This window comes from Mustela nivalis (genome assembly GCF_964662115.1).
Source record: "Mustela nivalis genome assembly, chromosome: 12".
Taxonomy (NCBI): domain Eukaryota; kingdom Metazoa; phylum Chordata; class Mammalia; order Carnivora; family Mustelidae; genus Mustela; species Mustela nivalis.
In genome coordinates this window covers 51307776-51333880 of record NC_139031.1, presented here as the reverse complement: position 1 = coordinate 51333880, position 26105 = coordinate 51307776, and the positions used below count along the sequence as shown (strand labels likewise).

At 40.0% G+C, this 26105-nt stretch overlaps 1 protein-coding gene across 1 annotated transcript in view; it reads left to right on the top strand.

Annotated features, from left to right (window-relative positions):
* DNAH11 (dynein axonemal heavy chain 11) overlaps positions 1–26105 on the top strand; it is a 319948-nt gene that overhangs the window by 100643 nt on the left and 193200 nt on the right. The window contains exons 30-34 of the mRNA XM_082693790.1: positions 906–1139; positions 19000–19131; positions 20918–21078; positions 24819–24975; positions 25091–25236. Coding sequence (XP_082549916.1) covers positions 906–1139; positions 19000–19131; positions 20918–21078; positions 24819–24975; positions 25091–25236 — 830 coding nt within the window. The remainder of the gene's footprint in view (positions 1–905; positions 1140–18999; positions 19132–20917; positions 21079–24818; positions 24976–25090; positions 25237–26105) is intronic.

The following is a 26105-nucleotide window of genomic DNA, read 5'->3' as shown; positions in this document are numbered from 1 at the left end:
TTTGAATAGGTTAGAAAATGGGTTAAGATAAATTTGTGGGGGCAAAATAAACTTGCATTTAAAAAAAGAGATTAACTTTCGCAAGTCAGCAGTTGTCCTATCTCTTATACTCTCCTGCTGTCTAATTTTTGACAAGTGTGAAGACGAGAACCAGTAGGGAATATAATTAAGACATTTGCTGGAAACACTTTGTCTTAAGACTAAGAACTAGGAAGATTTCAGAGAAGAGTTTTCAGTATATTTAAAAATTATCAAAAAAAACCCATATTTTTAAAACAATCTACCAATATCCCCAGAGCTCTAGAATATTATTCTAGCATATGCCTCTATCTAGTAGATGGCTGTGATGGTTGGTTTCTCAGAACACTGTGCATTACCACAGGGGACCCTAGTCCAGAACCCTCTTGTCTTCGGATGTGAAAAGTCAGTAATTGAGAATATCTCCTCTGTTGAGGCTGCAAAAATTTATTAGCCGTCCTGTAGGTGGAGTAACTTGAGCACTATCCTGGGAGAAGACAAGTTCAATGGGCTTCCTTCCCTGTTGTTCTGAGTTGTTGTTCTGATCCTCTGAGTTCAACTTCCTCTAGTTTTCTACCTGGATTTAAAATAAATCCGGAACCCCTGGGTGGCTCAGTGGGTTAAGCGTCTGACTCTTGATTTAGGCTCAGGTCGTGATCTCAGGGTGGTGAGATCAAGCCCTGCATCCAGCTTGAGATTCTTGTCCTCTCCTCGTCCCCCATTCATGCTCCTGTGTGCTCTCTCCATCTCAAAATAAATCAATCAATCCTGAAAAGAAATCCATGTAAGGCCTCTCTCTCTGCATGGCTTTTAAGCCCATGGAGGGATGGAGTTCTCTCTCCTCCACAGTTAAGCCTGTGTTAAATCATTTCGATTTGCTTCAAAAGGTGGAAACATGGCTCCTGCGACTTGAAGAGACCATGCAAGGTACAGTGCGATGTTCCATCACAGAAGCCATAGCAGCCTACGAGGAAAAACCTAGGGAGTTGTGGATCTTGGATTTCCCTGCACAAGTTGCCCTGACAGGCTCACAGATCTGGTGGACGACAGATGTTGTAATAGCCTTCAGTAGACTGGAGGAAGGCTATGAAACGGCCCTCAAGGATTTCCATAAAAAACAGGTATTTTATAGGTGCGGGCTTTTGAGGCTTGAGGGCACTTGAAGAGGTAAGCATTCATTCCTCCATCATTTAGGGAGTGTTGTCTGTGTGCCAGGCACTATGCTGGAACTATTTCAGCAATCAGTGGTTTGATTTTTCTTTTTCTAGCTTTGTGTCATCCTTCTGGTTGGCTACACGGGTTAAAAAAAAAAAAAAAAACCACGTCACTCATCTCTCAAGTCTCTAGTGTATCACATGTACTCAGATACTGTGCCTATTTCTGTCCTTCTGTGTAAGACTCTCCATCTAGGCTAATGGAGTATTTATTACAAAATATGTACATGATTTGCATGACTCAGAGAGATGGAGGGCTCTTCGGCAAAGACAGATGTTTTCATGTATTTTGGGTTTTGGTTAATTACAGATCACAGATGAGCAGTTTTGGAAAATGGTCTATTTCGAGTTCCATTTTATTCACCCCGCTTCCTCTGGGACCGCTCCGTGAGCCTCCCGTCTTAAGGTGTGCTCCTTGTTGTGGAATTGTTTAGAGATTCGGCCTTTTTATTGGCTTTTAGATTACGAGGATATTAAGCTGGAAAGATATTTAAATATTAGTGTTTACTTTTCTTGGTTTCAGCGGCTGAAGTGTGAATCTAGAGACATTAAGCAGTTTTCCCAATGTTGTACAATTTGTAAGTAGCACTGGCAGGACTAGCAGGATTCCGAATGGTCTCCACTGCTTTCTATTGCTTGTCCTCTTAGCACTACTTTAAATTCAGTCCCTGAAAAATCAAATAGGTGCAGAGGGTGAAGGATACTTGGATCATTAACATATTCAGCAATTTAACGTTTTAGAGTGTTTTGATTATTTCTTTTAATTTTGTTTGAATCTTGAGTGGAGATCACCTGACTTACTGATGTTACTAAAGAAGTCTTTATATTACTTACTTTTGGAGAGAAATGGATCCTTGATGCGCGTCTTTAGGAAAAGGGGACGTTGGTTTATATTGAGTAGTCTTTAGGTTACTGGGTTGGATTTTCAAAAGTGACTGGTTTCTTCCTAGGGCAGTGGCTCTACAATTCTAGTCAGTGCCACTTGGGTGAGGAAACTAAGTAGGTGATTTTTTTTTTTTTCATGGACATTACCAGTTAATTAAATTGCAATTATATTACAGTTTTATAAAAATAAGTTTCTGTTTAGTTAATTTATTGATATCTCTGCCTTTATTAAAAGTACTTTCATTATCTATTGAAGAAAGGATTCTTTAAAAAAAAAGTTTTAACATCCTCTCTTAAATTTCAGGTATTATCAATCATTGCTGAAACTTAAATTTTTCAGCCTACATATGCCTACTTTATTTTTCCCTGACTTCGATCAATTATCTCTTTGCTTACAAGATACCATTTTGTGTGATAATTAAATACTTAATTGCTTAAAACAGTAAATTATATGTTGTGGGTATTTCTTCTATCAATTTTATTTTCAGTGTCATGATTTCTTTATTAACGTGTGTTATGAAAGATTTAGAAAAAGAAAGTACAGATTGAGAAAGAAAAAAGGGAAAATAATTTTTAGAAAACACCCATAGCCCTATAGCTTTTCTTCCCACAGGTGACCATTGATGACATTTTGGCATATAGGTGTCAAAAATTTTTCCTCTTTTTTTTATAAATGTGTAGACATATCAGTCTGTCTGTCTCTAAATATATGTCAGTGTGTAGCTATTGACATAAACGTGTACTTGTGCTGTTATCTGTCGATGTATCTACATATACATAGAAAAAATATTTCTTTATATTTAATACATTTTGTTACTTTTTTTCACTCAATGTTATCTACCATTTTTCTTGCTATAAATATATATCAAGTTGGCAAATAGAGTGATCGAATATGGGTATGCCAGAATTTATTTCCTCCCTTCTCTAGGTTTGCTGTGATCATCTGAGGGCTCGTCAGCCTTTTTGTAGGTTCTATACGTCCAGCAACAAAGTTCTTGATTTCACAGTGCTTACGTTCTGGTCAGCTGTTACTAGATCATCCTCTTCCTCACAAGGACTGTGGAAATTCTTATTCTGATCTCCACTTCCTATTTTACATGCTGCTGTTTAATGCTCTTTTTTTTTTTTTTTTTTTTTTTAAGATTTTGTGTATTTACTTTTAGAGAGAAAGTGTCTAAAGGGGTGGAGGCAGGGAATCTCAAGCAGACTCTGTGCTGAGCATGGAGCTCAATTTGGGGCTCGATCTCACCATCCTGAGATCATGACCTGAGTGAAACCGAGAGTGAAACACTTAGCTGACTGAGCCACCCAGGCATCCCTAATTTAATTGTTTTTAAATCAACCATTAATTGGGTTATCTAAATCTTCGATGTACCAACATATTAAGCTATGACTTTGCTTTTTTTTCTTTTACTCCATTTCTTATTTTAAAATCCAATTCCCTTCTTCCTGTAGTGTATCTTTTAGTGATTTGTTCAGTGACAATAATGTCCTGCTTATGGAGGACATTTTCTGATTCTTTGTCTTTTGACTTCCTTCTTGACAGTTAAGGCCTAAAATTCTAAGTTAAGAATAATTTTCTTTCAGAACTTTAAAAAATATTCTGTTACCTTATGGCCTTCATTGTTGCTATAAACTTTTGGGTCATCTTATTTTTCCTTCATGTTAATTGCAGGAACATTTGGTCTTTGGTCTTTGGCTGCTTTTATGATTTTTTTTGTTTCTGTGGTTGTGATGTTTTCTTCTAATGTATCTACCTGTACATTTTTTTTTTCTCCTGCTATTAAAATTTAACCTGCTTAGGACTCTGAGAACTTCTTGAATCTTTGGTTAAATGTCTGTCTTCAATTTTGGAAAATTCCCCTCCATTTTTTCTTTAATTGATGCCTTTCCTCCATTTGCTCTAATTTCTTCATTTAGAATTTTATCTCCTCTATGTTGAACCTTCTCATGCTCTCTGTCTTTCAACCTCTATGTCATATTTTCAAACTCTCCATTTTTTTTTTGTGCTGTAATTTAGGTAGTTTTTTGAATAGTTTATTTATTATTGAATAATCTCTACACCCAACATGGGGCTCGAACGCACAACTGTAAGAGCTAGATTTGCATGTTATACTGACTGAGCCAGCCAGGCGCCCCTTACTTGACTTGTTGAATACATTTTCCACGTCACTAACTTGCTTTTCATAGAGGATAGTGATTAAGAAAGAAGTATCGAGGTCCATATTATATAGGTTCAGATGTCAACTCTACCATTTGTTTATTAGCTGTGCTGCCTTGGGCAACTTATTTAATAATTTTGTGCTTTGGTGTTAAAATTAATATTATAATATTAATATTAATAGTACCTGTATTGTAATATTAGGATTAAATTAGTTAATATATTTAAAACACGATTTTAGAGTGCTTGACCCAGGGATGCCTGGGTGGCTCAGTTGGTTAAGTGGCCAACTCTTGATTTTGTGTTAGTCATTGTTGCTGTCCCCAAAATGACATAACATTGGTGTCTAATGTGATGCATAATTAATTTATTCCCCCCCATAATTTATCGTAACATTTTAATACAGACAACGAAATCGAATTGTACAATGATGTGCAAACCTAACACCAGGATTCTACGATTAACATTTTATTTTCTTTATCACATTATCTGAGCTTTATCCCCTGCTCTATAGTTCCCTTAGTCCACCTTATATTTACAACGAATTGCAGATGAGTTGTAATTGCAGATGCCAGTAATCTTTACCTGTAAATATTTCAGTATAAATACTAATTTCATCAGTTTTGATTATTGTATCTCTAATTTCCCAAAGTTCTTTTTGGTTTTTGAAAAATCAGTTTATGTTGACTTACCTATCTCTCTTTATGATGACTCATCTCTTCATTATGGTTTTTATTTTTTATCTCAATTCTTTGAAAGAGATATTTTTTCTTTAAAGATTTTATTTATTTGACAGAGATCACAAGTAGGCAGAGAGGCAGAGCAGAGAGCCTGATGCGGAGCTTGATCCCAGGACACTGAGATCGTGACCTGAGCCCAGGGCAGAGGCTTAACCCACTGAGCCACCCAGGTGCCCCGACAGAGACATTTTTAATAATCTCATCTAGACTGTTCTAATGCTAGTTCTTTTAAGGCTGGTTCTTCTGTTAAACTGAATCTGGTTTTTTGTGTGTTCATTTTAAAATTTGAACTAGGTGTGTGTTCTCTGTAGGCATTCTATGTGCCCTGGAGAAAGCGTGCATGCCTATAGTGTGTTTCTCTTCTTTGCTTCTTCTAGGTCTCCACAGATTTTGTGGATGCTAGATTAATTTTGTGGTTGATAACTCAGTTGAGGATTTCCAGATCACGTGACATGGGCTTAAGGTTTTGTTATCTCTGAAGGGACTTTTTTTTCCCTCTCCAAGGGCTTTCATCTTGCCTCTCTGAGCGGGTGGGTAGAATTTTTCTAGAGCTCTGTATTAGGCTGTGTAAGACTCAGAGAATCTCAGCTATATATCAGCATCTCAGTTCCAACTCACGGGCTTGCTCAGGGAGTGCGAGAGGCAGGAGACAGAAATGTTGTGTTTCCGTGTGGCAGTTTGAATCTCAGTCTCCAGATGTTTGAATCTGTCCCCAAATCCTACGTTAGGTTGTCATGACATTTGCTACTGATGAGGTACACTGCCGGCATCGGGGACTATCACACACTCACTCCCACGGCCCCCCCCCCCCATTCCCTCTCTCCTTCCACCTCTCTCGTTTTTGCCATGGACTTTGCACATGGGATATGTTTGCTTTGTGTGTGTTTTAATGAAGGAGTTGCCCATTTGGCTTAATCTAGTACATTGCAGAATGTCGTTTATTACGACTGCTTAATACTGGTGATTAGGTTGGTTTTTGATTTTTGGCTGTCCTTAATAGTACTGCAGCAAACAGCCGTGTATATACATACATACAGATTGTGCATATTTTTCTTTATTTTTTCGGGATAAACTTCCAGAAGTAAGATTGCTAGGTCGAAGAGTGTACCTCTTTTAAGCCTTGTGGAACATTGTAGAAATTCATCTTCCCATTCTCAGTATATGAAACATACCCACTCTCTCCCCTGTTGGCAACAATGGATTGTTTTTATTCTTACAGCTAAAGTTCTTCATATCCCAAGAGCTTCCACATATTCCACTAATTAACAGAATTTAGGGGGTTTTTTTCTCCCTTAAAATAAAGTTTTCCATTCTGTTCAAGAGTTATGTAATGCTTCCTTTTCATATTGGATGAGAAGCAGGCAACGAGGAAGGTTTATGAAGAAGGCATTTATCCGCTTAATTATGAAACACTTTTAGCACAAATTGAAATGTTTGACAGACCACCCAACAGATGCCTTCAGTACAGTGTTTCAATTTTGTAACTGATACTAATATGCATATTAGAGAATCTAACATTTGAATACTGTTGAAGCCTTGGTGTGGTTCATGAGAAGTGTGTGCATCTAAGTTGAAACCCCTTTAGTGTGCTCTCTTCGAAAATGGATGTAACCATCTGCTGGAGTTTGTTTTTAATTAAAATTACTCACGCTAATACTGTGAGCAGTTTTTAAAGTGAAACGTTAGTCCTTTAAAATTGCTCCATTTTAAACTGAGATCAGATTTGGCTATAATTGATGATCTACCTGCCCAAGTTATTATTTTAAATTCTTTGTTTCCTTTTATGTGAGATAATGTTGGGATTAAAGGCAAAGATACTGCATTTTGGATGTATATCCCTACTACCAATCTAATAAATTCAGTCATTCAGATTTGAGGGATCTTTGGCAAAATACTTTGTTCTGGAGGCTTGGGATCTGGTAAGAAGGAGTTTCTACTCTTCCTTTATTTTTAATCTGTGTGAAGATCATCAGAAAAGAGATGGGAACATTTTGGACTTGAAAAGCTTAGTTGCTACTGTGTGGGGACATGACCCAGAGCACTCTCAGTAACTCAAGATAAGCAATATAAAATCATTCATCACCCCTCCCAGGATGAAGAAATACATATAAGAAAGAGACTCTCATTTTGCTTCTTAGGGCCAGTGTTTGGCCTCACTTTTAGTCATTGAGAGATTCTTTCAAAACCAGTTGGATCCAATGTTGATAGTGTTCCTTATCCCAACTTTATTGCATGAGTAGGAGAGCCTATGAAGCCTGAAGCTACCCAGTGTATGCTGAATACACGAGTTATTCTTCTTGCCTCTCTAGAAAAGCATGATCTGATAACCTCTTTTTTTGTAATGTAGCAGGAACCCATATGAGTGGAACTCATACTCTTTACCTCCCCTCTCATCTATTAAAAGAAAAATTTCCATAATTTACCAATTTAGCAGGCTTTTACTGAGTGATTCATGAATCAGGCATCATCTAGTCTAACAGAGGCACCAAAATGCTGATAAAGCAAGGGATTTTTATAGTCCAAGTGAGCAGGCACAAGGAAATTATACAGGGCATCTGCTGATTGGTTAAATCAGGTTTCCCTTCCTCAAATGGAGCAAAGGGACATCTTGGAGCTGCGGCAGGTCTCTTGTATGGAGCAGGCGGCTGCTGGCTGGTTGCCCTCGGCCTGCCTTTCTAGGGAAGCTGAGCCCAGAAATTAAGTTCTGGTTTGCTGACCCAGGACGAGGCCTGAGTGACTTCATCTTGGGTTTCGTCTGGTTACTTTCACGCAGCCAGAATTTTACTGAATAGCCAGCAAACAATAAAAAAAAAAAAAATCGTATCGTATCTGGATACACTAAACCAGTTACTTTGAGGAATGCCTAGAAGTGGACAGCAGATGAGATTGGTTGTTGAGAGCGGAGAAAACTTCAGGTGAAACAAGAGACTATTATAACAGGAAGCCTGTTTGATCCAATGAAGTTGGAACTTGTCATTGGAAATGACAAACTCAGATTCAATAACTAAAACATAAGTGGGGTCCATGGCAGCCTTAAGGAGTAAGTGTGGAAGAGACGAACAGTTGGAACCACCTCTGCCTTCTGTATATCCCAAGAGATTTTCAGTGGGTGTGTTTGCTCCCAGGATGAAGTCCTGAGAAGTGCTTCATAAATACTGTGAGATGTCTGTAGAGGACTTTTGCTATGACTACATCTTGACCCTAGATTTCTAGTTGGGCAACATTTTCTTTGAAGGATAGGATAGAAATACTTTAGTTTCTTTGGGCTGTATAGTTTCTTTCACATCTGCTCATTTCTGCTGTTGCAGTAGGGAAGAAGCCATAGGCAAATTTTTAAATAAAGAGCCATGGCAAGGTTCCAGTAAAACTTTATTTATAAAAACCAGTAGGGATCCACCTTTGTCTGGTGGCCGGTGGTTTGCCAATCCCTGTTCTAGAGAAAGCAGCAGAACAGATCCTGAGGTAACTCAAGAACTCCACAGTGACAGATGTAAGAGCAGATTTATTGCCCATATATGCCATGTGGGTCCAGTCTGAGCCATAAATCCAAGGACTGTTTCCTTAAACAGACCATAACAGCAAAACTTTTTAAAAGATTTTATTTATTGGTCAGAGAGAAAGCGCCCAAGCAGGGGCAGCAGGAGGCAGGGGGAGAAGCTGACTCTCTGCTGAGTAGGGAGCCCAGGATCCAGGGATCATTGCCCGAGCCCAAGGCAGATGCTTGACTGACTGAGCCACCCAGGGATCTACATAACAACAAATTTTTGTAGTTAAGAGGAGAAAGAAAAAAAAGTCGAGTTTGGGGAGAGAAGGAAAAAGATCATGAAAGGAACCATAACTTCCTATGAGAAGAGATTTTAAAAAGATCATGTAATACTATGTGTGACTTAATGTTTAGCATAAAAATTTAAAATAAAATTTAAAACAAATGGATGATTTTCCATGAACATTGTTTCTGAGATAGATTCAAAATGAGGTAGAAATTTGAGTAGACCCATAACCACAGAAATAATTGAAATGGTAATCAAGGCAGTTGAGTTGGCCAATCTCATGAATTTATCCTCTTTTTTGGTCTGGATTTTTCACTTCACACTGTTGGGTGACAATCTTCTGTGGGTCTCAAGTTTTGTACATTTCTTGAGCAGAGGAACTTAATGCCTTTATTTATTATATAAACACCTTTGGAAGATAGTCTCTCTCACATTTCTCTCCAGGGCAAAAGGTAGATTGGCTTACTGTCCAGTATAATAAAGAAAAAAACCTCCTTCCAGGGCTAAGTTCAGACATGGTTTTGCTTTAGTAAAGATTTGGGTTCCCTAAATTCAAGATTCTTGTCCTATAACACACCTCACTACATATACAAGCATTATGTGGCTCTTTTGGGGTTATCCCTTAAAAGTCCAGAATCAGGGATGGGTGCAAATGCTTATATGTACATACTAATCAGTGCTATTGGTGTGACTAATGACCTGTCCTTTATCTGTGACCCAGAGACTCTGTGTCTTCTGCCAGGATCCCTTAATCTGAGCCAGGCTGACTTGAGCATACAAGGAGAGTAAAATCTCACACTGTTCTCATTTCTTAACAAGTGTGTTATTGCATGTGTTAGAAGTTCATTCTTTTTCGTTGCTTACCATTCCATTGTGTAACCATAGCACACTTTGTGTATCCATTCTGTTGACTGATATTGGGGTTTCCAATTTGAGGCTACTGTTTCTAAAGCTGCTTGAAACATTCTTGTCCAAGTCTTTTGATAGGCATAGATTTTCCTTTCTCCTGCATAAAATATCTAAAAGTGAAATTGCCGAATCATAGGGAAGGTACATGTTTACTCATTTAAAAAACCTGCCAGACAGATCTCCATTGTTACATTCCCATTAACAAGGTGACACAATTCTAGTTGCTTCATCTACTGGCCAGTATCGAGTGTCATCAGTTTGTACAATTGCAGACATTCTAGTGGGTGTGACATAGTAGTAGCTCATTGTGGTTTTAATTGGCTTATCTCTAATGTCTAGAGATGTTGAGTAACTTTTATTGGCACTCGTGTATCTTTTATTGTGAAGAATCTGTTCAAAAAAACTTGCCCAGTTTTTTTGTTTGTTTTTAATTGGGATGTTTATCTTTTTATTGTTGGTTAGAAGATTTCTTTATTTGGTAGCAGTTCCTTTGAAAGAAATAAACAGACTGCTCATTTTATTAATGGTATGTTTTGTGAGTGAAATGTTTTCATTTTGATGTGTAGTGTATCAAAGTTTTCTTCTTTGATTGATAATTATTGTGTCAGGCATAAGAAATTCTTACTGTCTCAATGTCATGAAAAAGAGTCTCCTGTTTTCTTCTAGGAGCTTTATAGTTCTGGGTTTTTCATTTAGATCTGTTATTCATACATAATTTTTTTTTTTTTTTTTTTTTGCTTTTCCATTGTATTAACTTGGCACCTTGATCAAAGTCATATAGAAAGAGATCTATTGCCAGACTCTCCTGTTGTATTAATCTCTTTATGTATTTTCATGCAAAATCCACACTGTATTAATTATGATAGCTTTATAGTAAGCTTTGAAATCAGGTTTAATATAGCCTCCAACTTAGTTCTATTTTTAAATTTTTTTCCACAATTGTTTGGGCCATTCTAGGTTCTGTTCATATCTACATAAGTTATCATACTGTTTATTTTTGGAAGCCTAATCTTTTAGCCTAATTAATTTTAACTAGGATGACATCAAATAGAAATAAGAATGTTGGGAGGGTGGATATTTCAACCATGATGCATCTTATCTAAGAACATGGTGTATATCTTGACATAGGTTGTGTTTAATTTCTCTCAAAATATTTTCCTGTTGTTTTCAATGTCAGGGTCTTGCACATTTCTTGTTAGACATAATTTTAAATAGTTAATATATTTTGATGCTTGAAAATTTGTTTCCCGATTTTTGTGGCTGGCATATAAAATAGATTTTTTAATCTTAGGACTTTGCCAAATTTGTCTTAGGACTTTGCCAAACTTTGCTTAATTGTTTTAGTAAGTGTTTTTATAGTTTCAAAGGCTTGCTGTGTCCATGAACATGTCCCTCTGTCAATAATGACAGTTTGACTTCTGGTCTCGTATTCTTCTTTGCCCTTTATTCCCTCTTCCTGAATTTCTGACTCAGCTAGAACCTCCAGTGCCATGTTGAATGGAAGTAGTTAGAGCAGACCTGCCGGCTTATTTCTAAGGGAAGAATAATTTAAATTTTCACCATTAAGTATGATTGTTGCTACAGATTTCTGGAGATGCCCTTTCTGAATTTGAGGGAGAGCCCTTCCATTGCTATATACTGAGAGTTTTTATCTTGAAGAGACATTGAACTTCTTCAAATATGTTAAGATTTTTCATGTGTCTGCCTCTTTTATTCTGTTACTGTGGTGAATTTTTGAATGCTAAGCCAACTTTGCATGCCTGAAATAAATGCCACTTGGTTAATGATGTATTATCATTTATATATGTATATATGTATTTTTGCTGGGTTTCATTTGCAAATATTCTGTCCAGGAATTCTCTATATATGTTCACAAGGAACTTTTATCTGTAGTTTCCTTTTAATATCTCTGCCAGTTTGGGCATCAGCATTATGTTCTTTAAAAGGAATTGGAAAATATTGTATTCTCATGTATTTTGTGAAAGAGTTTACGATAGAAATCACTGGAGATACCATCTGGGCCTGGAGTTTTCTTTTGGATCATTTTGTTAATTATAAATCAATTTCTTTTTATATATATATATGATGTTCTATAGCTTTTTCTTTTTCTTTTTTTTCTTGTATCACTTATGAAAATGTGTGTTTTTCAAGGTACTTATCCATTTCATCGAAGTCAGATCTTGGCACATTACAACCCTCTGGCCACCTCTGGCCCAGTGCCTGTCTTTGGATGCTTCAACGCTGCCATAGCTACATGGAGTCATTTCAGTGGGGACTTTGTAGACCTCAGTGCCTCGGATGTTGACCGTCTGGACCTTTACAGGACCTTGACTTTCAGCCTTGATCTAAATTTTCAAATGTATTGACGTGAATTGGTCTTCAGTCCTTAACATTATCCTTAGCACACCTGGAGGATCTCATACCTAGTGTGGGTGGTTTGTGTTCTTGCTCTCTCTCTCTCTGTCTCTCTCTTTGAAATCAGGCTTTCTCTGTGTTTATCCTTTTTACTTCATTTTCATAGAACTGATCTTTGACTTTGCTGATTTCTGTCACTTGTTTGATAGTTCTCGGATTTCCGCTTTATCTTGATTACTTCCGACTACTTCAATTTCCTCCTCTTTTTCAGTTTTCTTAAGGTGGCAGCAGACTGATTTTACACGCTTTTTCTTTTCTAATACAAGCATTGAAAGGAAACATTATAACTTGAGGAATATCCACTAGAAACCTGCAGAGAAAATCGTGCTTAATGGTGAAACTTTGGAATCCTTTCCATTAGTGTCAAGAATGAGGTAATTAGGCGCACTGTTGCTGACATTGCTCAGTACTCTGCTGGGTTTAGCAGTGTGATTAATGGAGAAGTAGGAAATGCACAGCGGAAAGGAAGGCCATAGTGGAAAGGAAGGCCATGCCCTGATGGTGTCAAGAGGATGTGGGACCTGGTTTCTTTGCCACTTTGCTTTATTCCAGCTGAAAAGAAAATCCATTGCTCCTGATATTGCTGAAGCGGAAACATGGGTGGTTTTCAGGATTCGAGATCCTTGTTGGTATTGTTCTAAACCAAAAGGAACATGACTTCCTTGTTAGGTCCAGTCGGGAAGGGATCGAGGGTTGTGGTAGCTGACCCCTAAGCACTATACTCATTACTTTGCGGTGCTTGCTCAGGTCTGTGAGCTCAGATCTTAACATTTAAACAGAGGGCCCCTTCCAGCTTCTCGGCCACTGTGGCTCAGGTGTGCCTCAGTTGGGAAAGGACTTGCCCGATGCTGGTGAAATTGCACACTTCTGCTGCAAAGATGATGATGTTCTGCGTTGTCTTATTGAAGCCTGTAGGATTGAGAGGCATAGTTCTTTAGGTTCACATACATGGTCTCTTCCTGCCGCCCCATGACAAGAGCTGGGTGGGTCAGGACAGAACTGACAATCAGCCACCTCCATGGATCAAGAACCAGCCCTTTTCTCTGACCTTGAATCTGTGATGCCCTGTGCCTGATACCTTACTTCATGGTGAGCTCACCATCATCCCACCAAGCAAATGGCCCTCTTTTTGGACCTTAGATATCTCTAACATATAAGCCTATTATATGTTTAAGACGTGTCTTAGATGTCTCTAACATATAAACCTCAGTGGTGGTCATGAGTCACGTGGCTCTTTTGGGAAGTGTTTCCATTTTTTTTTTTTTTTAAGATTTTATTTATTTATTTGACAGAGAAATCACAAGTAGACGGAGAGGCAGGCAGAGAGAGAGGAGGAAGCAGGCTCCCTGCTTAGCAGGGAGCCTGATGCGGGACTCGATCCCAGGACCCTGAGATCCTGACCTGAGCTGAAGGCAGCGGCTTAACCCACTGAGCCACCCAGGCGCCCCAAGGGAAGTGTTTCCATTTTTATGCAAACAAGAGAATTCATGGGTAGTGGATACCTAGTTATTTCCATTCATTGCCAGAATCATTACAGGTCAGTTCTTGCCTGGCCAGCATGACCTGGTAGTGGATAATAGGTTGTCTACTTGGAAAAGTTTTATGTTTATAAAATAGGCAATAAAATCCTAGAATCCGGTCCTAAATCCTGGTTCCACTGTTTAGAACTGTGTGATCTTGAGCAGATTTTCTTATATAAAATTGGAATCATGGTGGTACCTTCCCCATAGGGTTATTGTGATGATTAACTTAGACTTACATACCTATATTCTTTTTTTAAAAAATATTTTATTTGTTTATTTAACAGCTAGAGAGAGAGCCCAAGTAAGCAGAGCGGCAGGGAGAGGGGGAGAGAGAGAGAAGCAGGCTCTCTGCTGAGCAGGGAGCCCGATGTGGGGCTCGATCCCAGGACCCTGGAATCATGACCTGAGCCAAAGGCAGCGGCTTAACCTACTGAGCCACCCAGGCGCCCCTACCTATATTCTTTATGTATGCACATACATATGGACACACACACAATGCTTATTAGATAGTAAGAGTTCATTAAATAGCAACTCTCCTTATCTGTTGATACCATCAGAGAGAACTAGATCAGCCACCACGAACTAGTGTTCATCCCTCCGCACTACCTCCTGTCTTGTTCGAACACAAGCAGAGCCTCTGACTATTGCGAGCCCTTCCTCCACCTGTGCTTAGGTCTCTTCTGAAAGGGACTCTCAGGATTCCCTGGCTGCCTTTTCTCCTGTGTCTTCTGAGTCTCATTTTTGCTCCTCGCTGTGCTCATTTAAACATTCCCAAGTGTCTCATTGCTTACAAACAAAACAACCGGCAGATGTCACATCTCCCATTTCCTGCTCTCACCCTGTAACTTTTATTATAATGAAACTGTCTGAGCTAAATATCAACACTTGACTTTTATCTGCTCTTTCTCATTCCTCTCCACGACCCAGTTCCACCACTCGACTGAGTCTCTCTGTGTTGTTGTTAGAAACGCTTCCTCCTCCTTTAATACTCTCTTCCCTTATTTCATGTCTGTTTGAAATCTTCTTTATCATCAGTGTCTTGGGCTCTTCACTTGACTTTCCTTGCTCCTCCTCCTCGTCTGTTCTGGCTCTGACTTCGGTGCCTTTGTCCTCTCACCATAACGACATCCCTGCTAATCACGTCTGCTTTTACGGCTCTTTCCTTCCTTTTATAAGATGCTCCCGATGATGACCTTCAGCTCAGACCTCTCTCCTGAAGCATGTGTCCTGGGCTTTTCCACTGGACATCTGACAGGCACCTCCAACCCAGAATGTGGGAAATCTATTCACTCTTCTCAAACCTGCTTCTCCAGTGTTCCAAAGGTCAGAAAGAAACACCCAATGTCCTTCGCTCGTTGCCCACCTAGTAGCCTGTTTGACCGCTCTTTTACCCTCTGTCCAGTCAGCCACCACGTCTCTTCAGTTACCCTAAATATACCTGTTCTCATGGTTTCCTCCACCGCTTTGTTAATAACCTGGTCCCAAGCACCCATCTTTCTAACCTGGACCATGAGAGCATTCTGCTGTCAGGTCTTTCTCCTCTAGTCTGGTTTCCCTTCCAATTCATCATCACACAGGCAGAGAAATCTTTTAGAAATACATCTAATTACTCAACACTTTTTAAAACTCTTCAGCAACATCTCATTGCCGTTGAAGTTCTGAGTCCTCAGTAAGCTGGCCGAGCCCTACACGGTTGCAGTCTCCAGTCTCCAGTCTCCAGTGTCTTCGAGCGTATGGTCCACCTGGCCCCGCCCCTCTCCCGGGCCAGACGTGTGTCAGTTCCCTGACAGGGTCACCTGGCTCTCTCCTGGCTGTGTGCACCAGCTGCCTCGGGTGGCTTCCACTCCGCCTCCGTAAGGGGCCAACCTCTGAGTTTTTTTACAACCTAAATGATAATCATCCTGAATGTCTTAGTATAAATACCCCTTTCTCCAAAATGTCTTTCCAAGCCCTCGATGAGACCAGGCCTTTTTTCTGTGTGCGATCATGGCACTTTCTTCTTACTCTAGCAGAAGGATTCTGCATTCTGCATTCTGCTTTGACCTGTAATCTCTGGAAACAGTCATCACATTTGCGTTACCCTATGACTGAGAGAATAAAATACTGATGCAGTGTGGTTTGTTGCTGCCCACCCTTCCTTCCTTCCTTCCTATGATGTGTGTGTAATGAGATCATACCTACAACAGGTAAGGGCCTTGTTCCTTTAAAGCTTAGAGGCAGGTGGAGGAGGCAAGTCGTAAACAAGGAAATAAGTAAGTGAATGATAGGCTACTAGGAAGTACCATGAGGAAAATAAAATAGGAACCTATAGAATAATTGGGTGGGGGTAATACAAAATGGGTTGGCCAGAGGAGTCCGATCTGAGGAGGTAATTTTGAACTAAGACATGAATGATGAGGGCAAGTCAGCTGTGTAAAGAACAGAGAGGAAATGCCTCCAGGAAGATGAAACCATTTCTCTGGCCCTGAAACAGCCATGATGGAAGAACATCAGGGCCAGTACGGGTGGAGGGATGGGAGGTAGGAAGCAGGCATCGGAGGCCTTGGAGGACTTTGTGCTCATGAAGAGGAGTTTGGATTGTATGCGAAGGTAGGCTTCTTTCCGGCACAGGATCTGTGCTGTGCCAAAGGCGAGGTGTACAAGGAAAACAGTCCCTTGGGTTTCAAGGTGGGGCGAGGCTGTTGACTTGAGGCAGACATCCATGATCCTCTGAGAACATCTCGTAACACTACTTTGATCAAGAGTAAGAATGAGTGCCGATTGCATGAGAGGGTATTTGTTTTTTAAAGCTGCTCAGCTGTGTTTCATATGTCACAGGCCACGAACGTGTATGCGTTGGTAGTATGACCAGACAGTGATCGTGCCTAATGCTGCTGCTCCAGTGATAGACATTTTATAACTGTCTTGTTGTGGGTATGGAATTTTATTGCCCATGGGAGAGCATTGCCAGGAACGTGGAATCCTGAGACACAACATCAGATCCCCAGCATAGGAAGCTGAGCAGATGATGTTGACGAGTTATATTTTTAATTCTCTTCCTCTTGACTGTAGGTCGGTGGCAAGTGAATCAATAATGGAGAAATCACAGGGTGAAGGAGCCTCAGACAAGACAATGCATGTGAAAGCATTGCATTTATAATTGGAATTATAAATGTTCTTACAAGGCACAAGATACTATTATTGCCACTATAACCCACTCTTGTTAAGCAAATGCCAGAACTGGTGTAAGATTTGAGACTGGAAAGCCTGTATATCTTGACCCAAATGAGAAAACAGCCAATGCCAAAACACCTCTTTTCTAACCAACATATATATGAACTTTGGTGCTAAACTTGGATGCGCATAAGCTCATAACGTACATTCATTAGTGTATGCGGCAAACACCGAGGACCTACTGTTTGACAGCTAGCTCCTTAGGAGGCTATGCGGATGAAATAGTGTCCTAGACAGACACGGATGTGCCTTCGTGGAACCTAAAACCTCAGGAACCCCGAATGTGGCATATGTGAAACCGTGATCACCTCTGTTGCTGTATCATGTGGCTTAATTTTATAGACAAAGTTTTAAAAACAGATAAATGCTTATAAGGGTGTTGTATATTCTGAAGGTCTAAAGTCCATGCTTTTCATTCCTCTGAACTAAACTTCCATTGTATGGAAGTCTGTCCAGAATGCCTCTTGGACAGTGGGTTTCTCCACCTCAAAGGTGATGGGACCAGTAAGAGCTCAGGCTCGGAAGGCAGACCATCTGCCTTTGAATGGCCCCTTTCCTGCTAATACGCTCGTGACTCAGTTTCCTCATCTGCAAAGTTGGGATAGTGATTGGGTTCGTGCAGATTGAATGGAAAGATACAGACAACCTGGTTAGTGCCTGGCACCTTGCATATTCTAGGGTAATGTGAGCCGTGCATGTTATGGTTACTGTCTTTCTGCCTGCCTTCAGCCTCCTTACTGGAGTTACAGCAACTTCTCCCGGTCACCTGCCCCAAAGGCTCAGGGGAGTCTGCAGTGCTGGCTGTTCTCTGGGATGTGGGGAGCATGATTTTGATAATAGGCCACAAAGGTTTGAGAGTCTCTGCTAATGTGTCATATTCACTCCTTACCAATTCTCTCAGGAGCTAACAGTTTGCAAAGGACTGTCCTTTGCAGAGTAAAAAAAGAGAAAAGGCAGTATTGTTTTACTCTGTGTTACCCTGAAATGGCAGAATTGTGGGGGGTGGCAGGGGAAGGCATGGAGTGACTAAGAAGCCTTGAATAAAGCAGGCATGCTTTCAATAAATAGCCATGCTAACAAAATGACCACCTATGGGAGCATCTTAAAAGCTTTCTGGCTATTAATAGTAAGAAATATTTTGTATCAGATTTAGTTTACACATACATATATGTATACATACTCAAGAGTCTGATACCAAAAGCTTCACAAAACAATACATATTCTTCTGTATGCAACATTTTCTATTCCCTGTCATTCTACTTCGTTCCCTTGCATTCTGTGAAAAGAGACTGGAAGTTTGGAAAAATACTGATATAAGAAGTCAGTGGACCTAAGAATAGGGATATGGCTAAGAAAAATTAGTGCAAGAGTCTATAACTATACATTGTAAATATTTTCCTGCTAACCTGGCTGCTCTATAAAAACAAAACAAAACAAAACAAAACAAAACAAAACCTAAATAATGGGGCACCTGGTTGGCTCAGTTTTTTAAATATCCAAAGCTTGGTTTCAGCTCCGCTCAAGTCCCACATCAGGGTCCAAGCCCAGCGAGGGTCTGCTTAAGGATTCTCTCACTCCCTCTCTCTGCCTATCTCCGGCTCTCTTTCTCTTTCTCTCTCTCTCAAATGAATACGTAAATCCTAAAGAACAAAACAAACAAACAAAAAAGAATGACAAATTAAAAAAACCAAAACAAAAAAAAAACCCAAAAAAAGACGACTTGATACTTAGTTCCTAAGGTACTTTTATGGAGGTTAGCTCAATCTGACCTTTTAAAAGTTATCATTTTTTCCATCCCAGCAAAGTTGTGGACTCATTGTCTTGAAGATGGAGAGTCAGTTCACTGCAGCCAGCAAACGTTGCTGGCAGCCCCCACCTCTGTCATTATTTGGGCACTTGCCTGCTGTCCTGAGACTCAGCTCAAGGGGTTGTGGGTGGAACTTATAATATTTATTGTCAATTAATTAATGAAATGTCATTAATTTAATAACATCCCTTCCTTTCTCTCCAACCTCGGGGTTGTTCGAGGGCTAGCTGAAATACATATTTGAAATGGATTTGTAAGCTAGAGGGCTCTTCACAAATAAGAAGACTGTTGGTCTGTAAGACTCAATATTTGTAATCTTTACCTTTTTACACAATTTCTTCTAGATTTCTCAGTTGAATACCCTCATTGCACTTTTGCTGGGAGAACTCCTACCTGGAGACAGGCAGAAGATCATGACAATTTGTACCATCGACGTCCATGCCCGAGATGTGGTGGCCAAACTGATTTCTCAGAAGGCAAGTTCTTCTTAGAAATTCTATGTCTTTTTGTTGTTGTTTCCTAAAAGTGATTTTTATTATCAAGAGTACTTCTGAGGAAATCTTTTTATTTTTTTAATGTGTATTTTTAATTAGTCCTGGGATATTAGTTATGGCGACTAAGAGTGACTTTGATTTCAATTAGCTGATCATCTTCATGAGAGTTAGCCCAAGTGGTATCCCAAAAAGTTTCTCCAAGTCAAAAACTTCTAATACATATCATCCAAATAATTACCACAGGATAGGAGAACCTTGTGAAGTCGCCATTTCCCCATCTTCAGGCTTTTCCGCATGCTCTTGGTCCTTTGGCCTGGGATTATCACCTGTGTGATTGTCATTTACCATCTCTGTGTGCCTTTGTTTTGAAGAAAGAAATACTGGCCATCCTTGTCTTTTCTTTTTAAGGCTAAATGACAGAGTTTAGAGAAGTCATATTCTAATCCTTTCAGGGCATTAATAGCCTTCTTATCTCTTTACCAAGACTTTGTATCTCTTAAATACTGGCGATGTTTAACGGGAAAGGAGAATTTCCTCAGCTTTTTTCTAAAATATGTTCCTACTTAGAAATGTCACAAGTGTGCTTGTCTCCTGAACAATGTTGGTTATCATGCTTATCAGCTACTTTCTCCTCACCCCTTTTGTTATCTCAAGGGGGTGGGCCTCTAAAGCAAGACCGTTCCTTTCTCAGTTTGAATCCATGTATGTGTCTTGAGATGCTTCTTGTTGTTTTGGTAGTTCTTTTTCAATTTATTAAAATCAAATGAATTTTCATTCTCTCCAAAAGGTACAAGCAGTGCTTTATGGTGTAAGCCATAAATGGAAAAAGCAATGCTTTATCCAAATTCTGGACCTTTAGTGAATGATGTTGTTTAATTGCTAATCCTAAACTGATCCTTGCAAAATGCCCCTTACTGTGTATTCTCATTTTGATAATGAACCATTGATAACAACTCTTTGAATATGTATGATCTTGTACCTTCTTACATATTATGTTTTATCAGTGGTGATTACTTGAAGTAGGGTAAGTTATGATTTAAAACATGTCCTTTGTACTCAAAGAGGTAAATTACACTTCGCCTAATTTCTGATAATTTAATATGCACAAGTGTGCGGTGTTGACATTTATGTAGATGTCAGAATGTTAGTAGATAATAACTTTGGTAACTTCAATGGTCCCCGAGAAATCATAGGATCACAAATGTATAAGACTGGAATAATTTTTTCAAAATGGAAAAAGAATGGATAGGCTTGAGTAAGATAAAGAATAGCAATGAAAACAAAACAAAAAAAACAACTTATAATTTGATTGAATGAAAAATGAAGTGGGAGACCACTGTGCTAAAAGTAAAACTGGTTTTAGAATGGACTTTGTTGAAAGTACATTTTGCATCTCTGACACATGGAAATTACAGGGTATGTGTTTGACTATGGAGTGTGTTTTTCCATCTGATTTCAGTGATATGAGTATAAAGTCAGAAAAGTGATCAGATCCCCTAGGCTGATTCATAAAAGGGGGAAAAAGCTTACTTGAATAAACTGATTTTGCTTTACAGGAAAAGCCTTCTTAAAATGGAGACTTTTATGACACGTATTTCTGATTAAGTACGGACTCATCTCTTTGCAATTGCAACTTGTAGGAGCAAAGAAGAGATGGCCCTTTTGTGAGAGTTTTAGAAACGGGAAACAGCGGGATTGATTAGATTAATAAAGTTTGTTGCCTCAAAATTATAGTGTCTTGGGTGTAACAATCATGTGATGTTTTCAGGTGGTCAGCCCCCAAGCCTTTGCTTGGCTATCTCAACTTCGTCATCAGTGGGAGGACATCCAGAAGCACTGCTTTGTTCATATTTGTGATGCCCAGTTCCAGTACTTCTATGAATATTTAGGAAATGGTCCTCGGCTAGTGATCACTCCTCTAACTGACAGGTAAGTGTGACAAGTTGGAGTCTGATGGGAGAAAGTGAGCCAGAAAAGTCCCCGAATGTGGGTAAAGCTATGTGACATGCAGCAGAACGGAGTAAGAGAAAATGCTGAACGAACTTGGAAGGTGTGAAAGCTGTGTGTAAGTGTACTAATGAAGAGACAGAGTAGATGCTGACTTCAGTTAGAGATAAGGTCAAGAGGACCAAATGAGAGAAGCAGAAGTTTAGGCAATATGCAATCCTGACAATATGCAAATCATGAAATCACGAGCAGATTAATATGGTGGAAGACAGGGCTCTTGATCTCCGCGTCCATTCCCTCCGATTGTCCATGGCTAACATCTTCAGACCAGGGTCTGTAGCCATCCCCCACCCCCCGTGTCCCTTTATCAAAAGTGTAAACATAGGAATTGCCTACATGCAGATTCATTTTTGAAGGGATACCTACAGTGAGAGGAAGAAAAGACTGGGAACATAGGTCCGTTAAATGATTTAACAAACACTTAGGAAGCCTGGTGCTGAGTACTCCTCCAGACTTAAACACACAGGGTTCCTGGTCTCACACAAAGTACTTTCTAGTTGACTGTGGCACGTGAGTGGCTGGGAATGAAGAGGAATAATAAGTAAGTTAACAAAGTTATTTTAGTAGTATATGCTATGACAAAAATAAAACAGGATGATACGTTACAAGGTATCTTGGATGGAGAGTCTGCTGTAGATGGTGCGAGTTAGGGCCCAAACAATACCGAGGAAGCTATGCAGACATCCTGGGGCAGAAAGTGACAGGCACAGACAAGTGCAGAGTTGCTAAAACAGGGAGGGGTTTGGCCAGTTCAAGAGGTAGATATAGAGCCAGTGTGATTCAAGTATGTCAAGGGACTGGGGTTACCATTATTAGAAGTTCATTGCCACTTGATTTTATATACACATGGTCAGAATGCTGTAGAAGCAAGGATATGTCACATTAGTAAGGAATTCCCTATCAGTGTTCCAGCCTCTGCTGGATTACGTGGTGTGTGTGTGTGGAAGGGAAGTGCATTAATTTGTTGGCATTCCTGGAAGAAAGAACATCTCAAAATCACAGGAGTGTTCCCAATTATGTGGTATCATCATACCATATAATTTATCTGGGAATGAAAGTATAGACTTTCATAGACACTACAGAAAGCATGACTTTAGATAAGTTAGTAAAGCTGGCTTGTATTGATGATCTTTGGACATCTGTGAAATTCTCCCACTACCTTTGTGATTGTTCTTGCTTGTATTAATCTCGTGAGTTCATCACCAATAAATGCAATTCTATTTTTTTTTTTTTTTTAAAGATTTGAGAGAGAGCATGTGTGTGTGCGAGAACAGGAACACAAGGGGAGGGTCAGGGAGAGGGAGAAAGAGAATCCTTAGCGTATTCCCTGCAGAGGGCAAAACAAGATGTGAGGCTCCATCCCATGACTGTTGGGATCATGACCTGAGTGGAAACCAAGAGTCGGACGCTTAACCAACTGAGCCACCCAGGCGCCCCTGTAATTCTTTCTCTAATTTAGTTCTCTTTAACTTGTTCCTAACTGAAATTCCGTGTTCCCTATCTTAATTGGTTAATTTATGCACGTTTTTCAGTGTGAGAAATTAAAACTTGGACCTTGACAAAATCACTTGAGAATCGTCCAGACTGCAAATAGTGAGAGTCTGCTGCAGATGCGCCATGATCTGTAAAGCTGAGAAGAAGGAAGGTCCGGGGTGTAGGAGGAAAAGGGAGGAGACACTTGAAAGTGGGCCAGTATGTGGGACCAATAGCGTATTGGCTTTTTAATCTAAACAAACAAACAAACAAATCACTGTGTGCTTTGTTTGCAAGTTGAAAGGAAGCTGAATATTCCTTTAGATGGAGTGAGCAGCACTGCAGGAGACATTCACTTTGCATGCATTTCTTTTCCATGTCACTTTTTTGGGTTGTTTACTAGTTGTTTACCTTCACACAGAAATGCCTTGTAGACACACTCGTTGTATCTCATTTGGTGTTGACCTTCCCTTTGTGTGGTAGGCGGGCTGCTTCCCTGTGTGGACAGGTTGAGAGACACAGGTCAGCATCGCGTAACTGAGAGTTACCTGCGAGAGCGCCAGGGGCACGGGTTAGGAGCAGAAGGCTAAGCCGTCACCCAGAGACCCAGAATAGAATGGCTGCCGTTACACAGACACTGGTGTGTCCCTTGTGTCACAGTCTAGAGGTGAGCGGTTCCGCCATAGAGCCCAGCACATGGCCAGCGTGCCAGATGTGACTTCCACCTTTGTGTCAGCCAGGGAACAAGAGTAAAGCATCTAGAAGGGGGTGCTGTGGGATTTGTACATGGCCATTTCAATGCATAGTATGTTGGTTGGAGCTTGGCCACTGAGGGGTTCCTACCTGGAAGGTGGTGGGAAAGGTTGTCTGTGTCCACATGTCCAGCCAAAAGTTGAACCGTGAGAAAAGATGATGGGGGGATAGTCCACCCTATAAAAAAATGTTATAATTCCTACGTTAGAGGTCAGTCTTTCCATTCCATATGCATTGAAAGGTGCAATTAAAGATGGGCTGGCTGTAAAATCTAGAAACCCTTTACATTTTCCTAAGGAACTGCTTCTGTTTGCATTGTACTCTGACTTTCTTCAGGCATTTGCCTTGGGCATTCTTAATAGAGCCCTCGTATTACAGAGGAGAAATCGGAGGCATGTTGATGTCGAAAGACTTGTTTAAGATTAACATCTGATGGAGGCGCCTGGGTGGCTCAGTGGATTAAGCCTCTGCCTTCGGCTCAGGTCATGATCCATGGGTCCTGGGATCAAGCCCTGCATCGGGCTGTCTGCTCCAAGGGGAGCCTGCTTCCTCCTCTCTCTCGGCCTGATCTCTGTCTGTCAAATGAGTAAATAAAATCTTTAAAAAAATAATAAATAAAGATTAACATCTGATGATTGGCAAAGTAGAACCTGGTCCCCAGTTTTCAGATCTCCATGCAAATGTCTTCTTATTAGGTCCACTGTCCATACTGAGATAGAATTAATTTATGGAAACCTCATAGTGGATCCTTGCCATGTGTTCGTTTTTTCTTCTTTTACACATATCAAATTCTGTCTTTGCATAGTTCTCCTCAGTCTGAGAACCTCTGAATCTTTCCTGCAAAAATAGGTATATTTTCATAATCTAAATGCATGTGGCAACACATGCAGAATGAATTCCTGACATACATTTTAATGTAGCAAATTGTCTTTTGTGTATTTGCTTTATACATTGAAATATGTATATATTTGCATACTCTGCATGTATATGTATTTACATATCTCTTAATGTATTCATTAAATAGCAATTTAATGAAGTCAATGTTTAATTCATTCAACATTGAAGATTTCTGTTTTTCTTTTATAAACAATGGTTGGGGATGTTGTCTGCCATATTAATAGTGTCTTTACCTGGACGCATCAGAAATTCAGTAGCATTGGGAATCAGGTGTTACTTGTATCAATGCATAGTTCTTAGGAAATGAGACAAAGCAGTACATGCTTTATTCTTTTTAAGTAGCCTACCTAAAATTCTGTATAAAACATTATTCTGACTCTTATTATTGCTATGAACAAATCATGGGTTTATCAGTATTTTGTGTTAGTACCACATTCTAGACCCTGACTTCTTAAACTAAAGAAAAAGTTAGATTGCTCCTCATGTTCTCTAAAAATCTCACGTCAGACTGTAATATTTGTGCTGTCAATGATTTAAAGGTGTTACATCACTTTAACTCAGTCACTTCATTTAACCATGAGTGGAGCTCCAGCTGGTCCAGCCGGTACTGGGAAAACAGAAACCACCAAAGATCTTGGACGTGCCCTTGGCATGATGGTTTATGTATTCAACTGCTCAGAGCAAATGGACTACAAAGTGAGTGAGTTAGAAAATGCTACATTCTAACAATATTATCCCAGATTTGGAGTGATGGAAACTAAGCTCAGAACCCTCGTCTGTGAAATTCTTAATGCCTTGCTCTGTGATTTAGTCCATAGGAAATATCTATAAGGGATTGGTGCAGACAGGGGCCTGGGGCTGCTTTGATGAGTTCAATCGAATTTCTGTGGAAGTCCTATCTGTGGTGGCCGTCCAGGTGAAACTGATACACGATGCCATCAGAAACAGGAGAAAGAGGTGAGTAGTGCCTGGCTTCCTTCTGTTGTTACCGAGAGGAAGGGGAACATAAAGGAAGACAGTCAGCCTCATCTTGCCCTTTTCTTGCTGCCTCTCCCCGTCTCAGGAAATGCATTAAAGAAGAGAGACTGGCTTATTTTGAAGGATGAGTTTGAATAACCTCCCATTTTTTAGTGTTTTTTTAAAAATTGTTGACTACACCAAAACTGTATACATTAACACCAGAAAAAACTAACACCCTCAACAGTGCTGAATCCACTTACCGGTTCTCAGTCATGATTGGACTTGACCTTCTGGTGGCATTGGACACACCTGATCCTTCCCTTCTGCAGGGCACACTTCTTCTCGTAGGTTCCAGGCCACCACCATCCTCTTGGTTTTCTCCCACCCTCAGGAATGCTGTAGGGCTGATTTCTTCTCCTTTTCAAAATTGGAAAACAGGGGCTACCATATGAATGACGATGATCGCTAAATACAGAGCACTTGGACAAGTGTCTGACACCTAGTAAGCACTGTGTCAGTGTTTGCTCTTATTTTTTCTTGGTAGTATTTCCCGACCTTATTAATAGTGGATGCCACAGGCCTCAATCTTCATGTCTAGAGCCCTTCATGATTTCACCCTGTGACATGGCTTTGGGAAGCATCTGTTTGCTTCTGGCTGCCAGATACCCAGACTTTGTTTCTCTGATACCTAGACCTCCAAAGACCGTGCTTCTAGGGTATCTCAAGACTACCTGATGTCCTGTGGGCCTGTTAGATTTAATAGATCTGAAATCAGATCTGGTCTGGTCTGGTCTCTCCAGCAGCACCTGCGCGCTTGTTGTTCCTGCCCTGACCATCCCAACCCACACATTCTGCTGGTTCCTCCA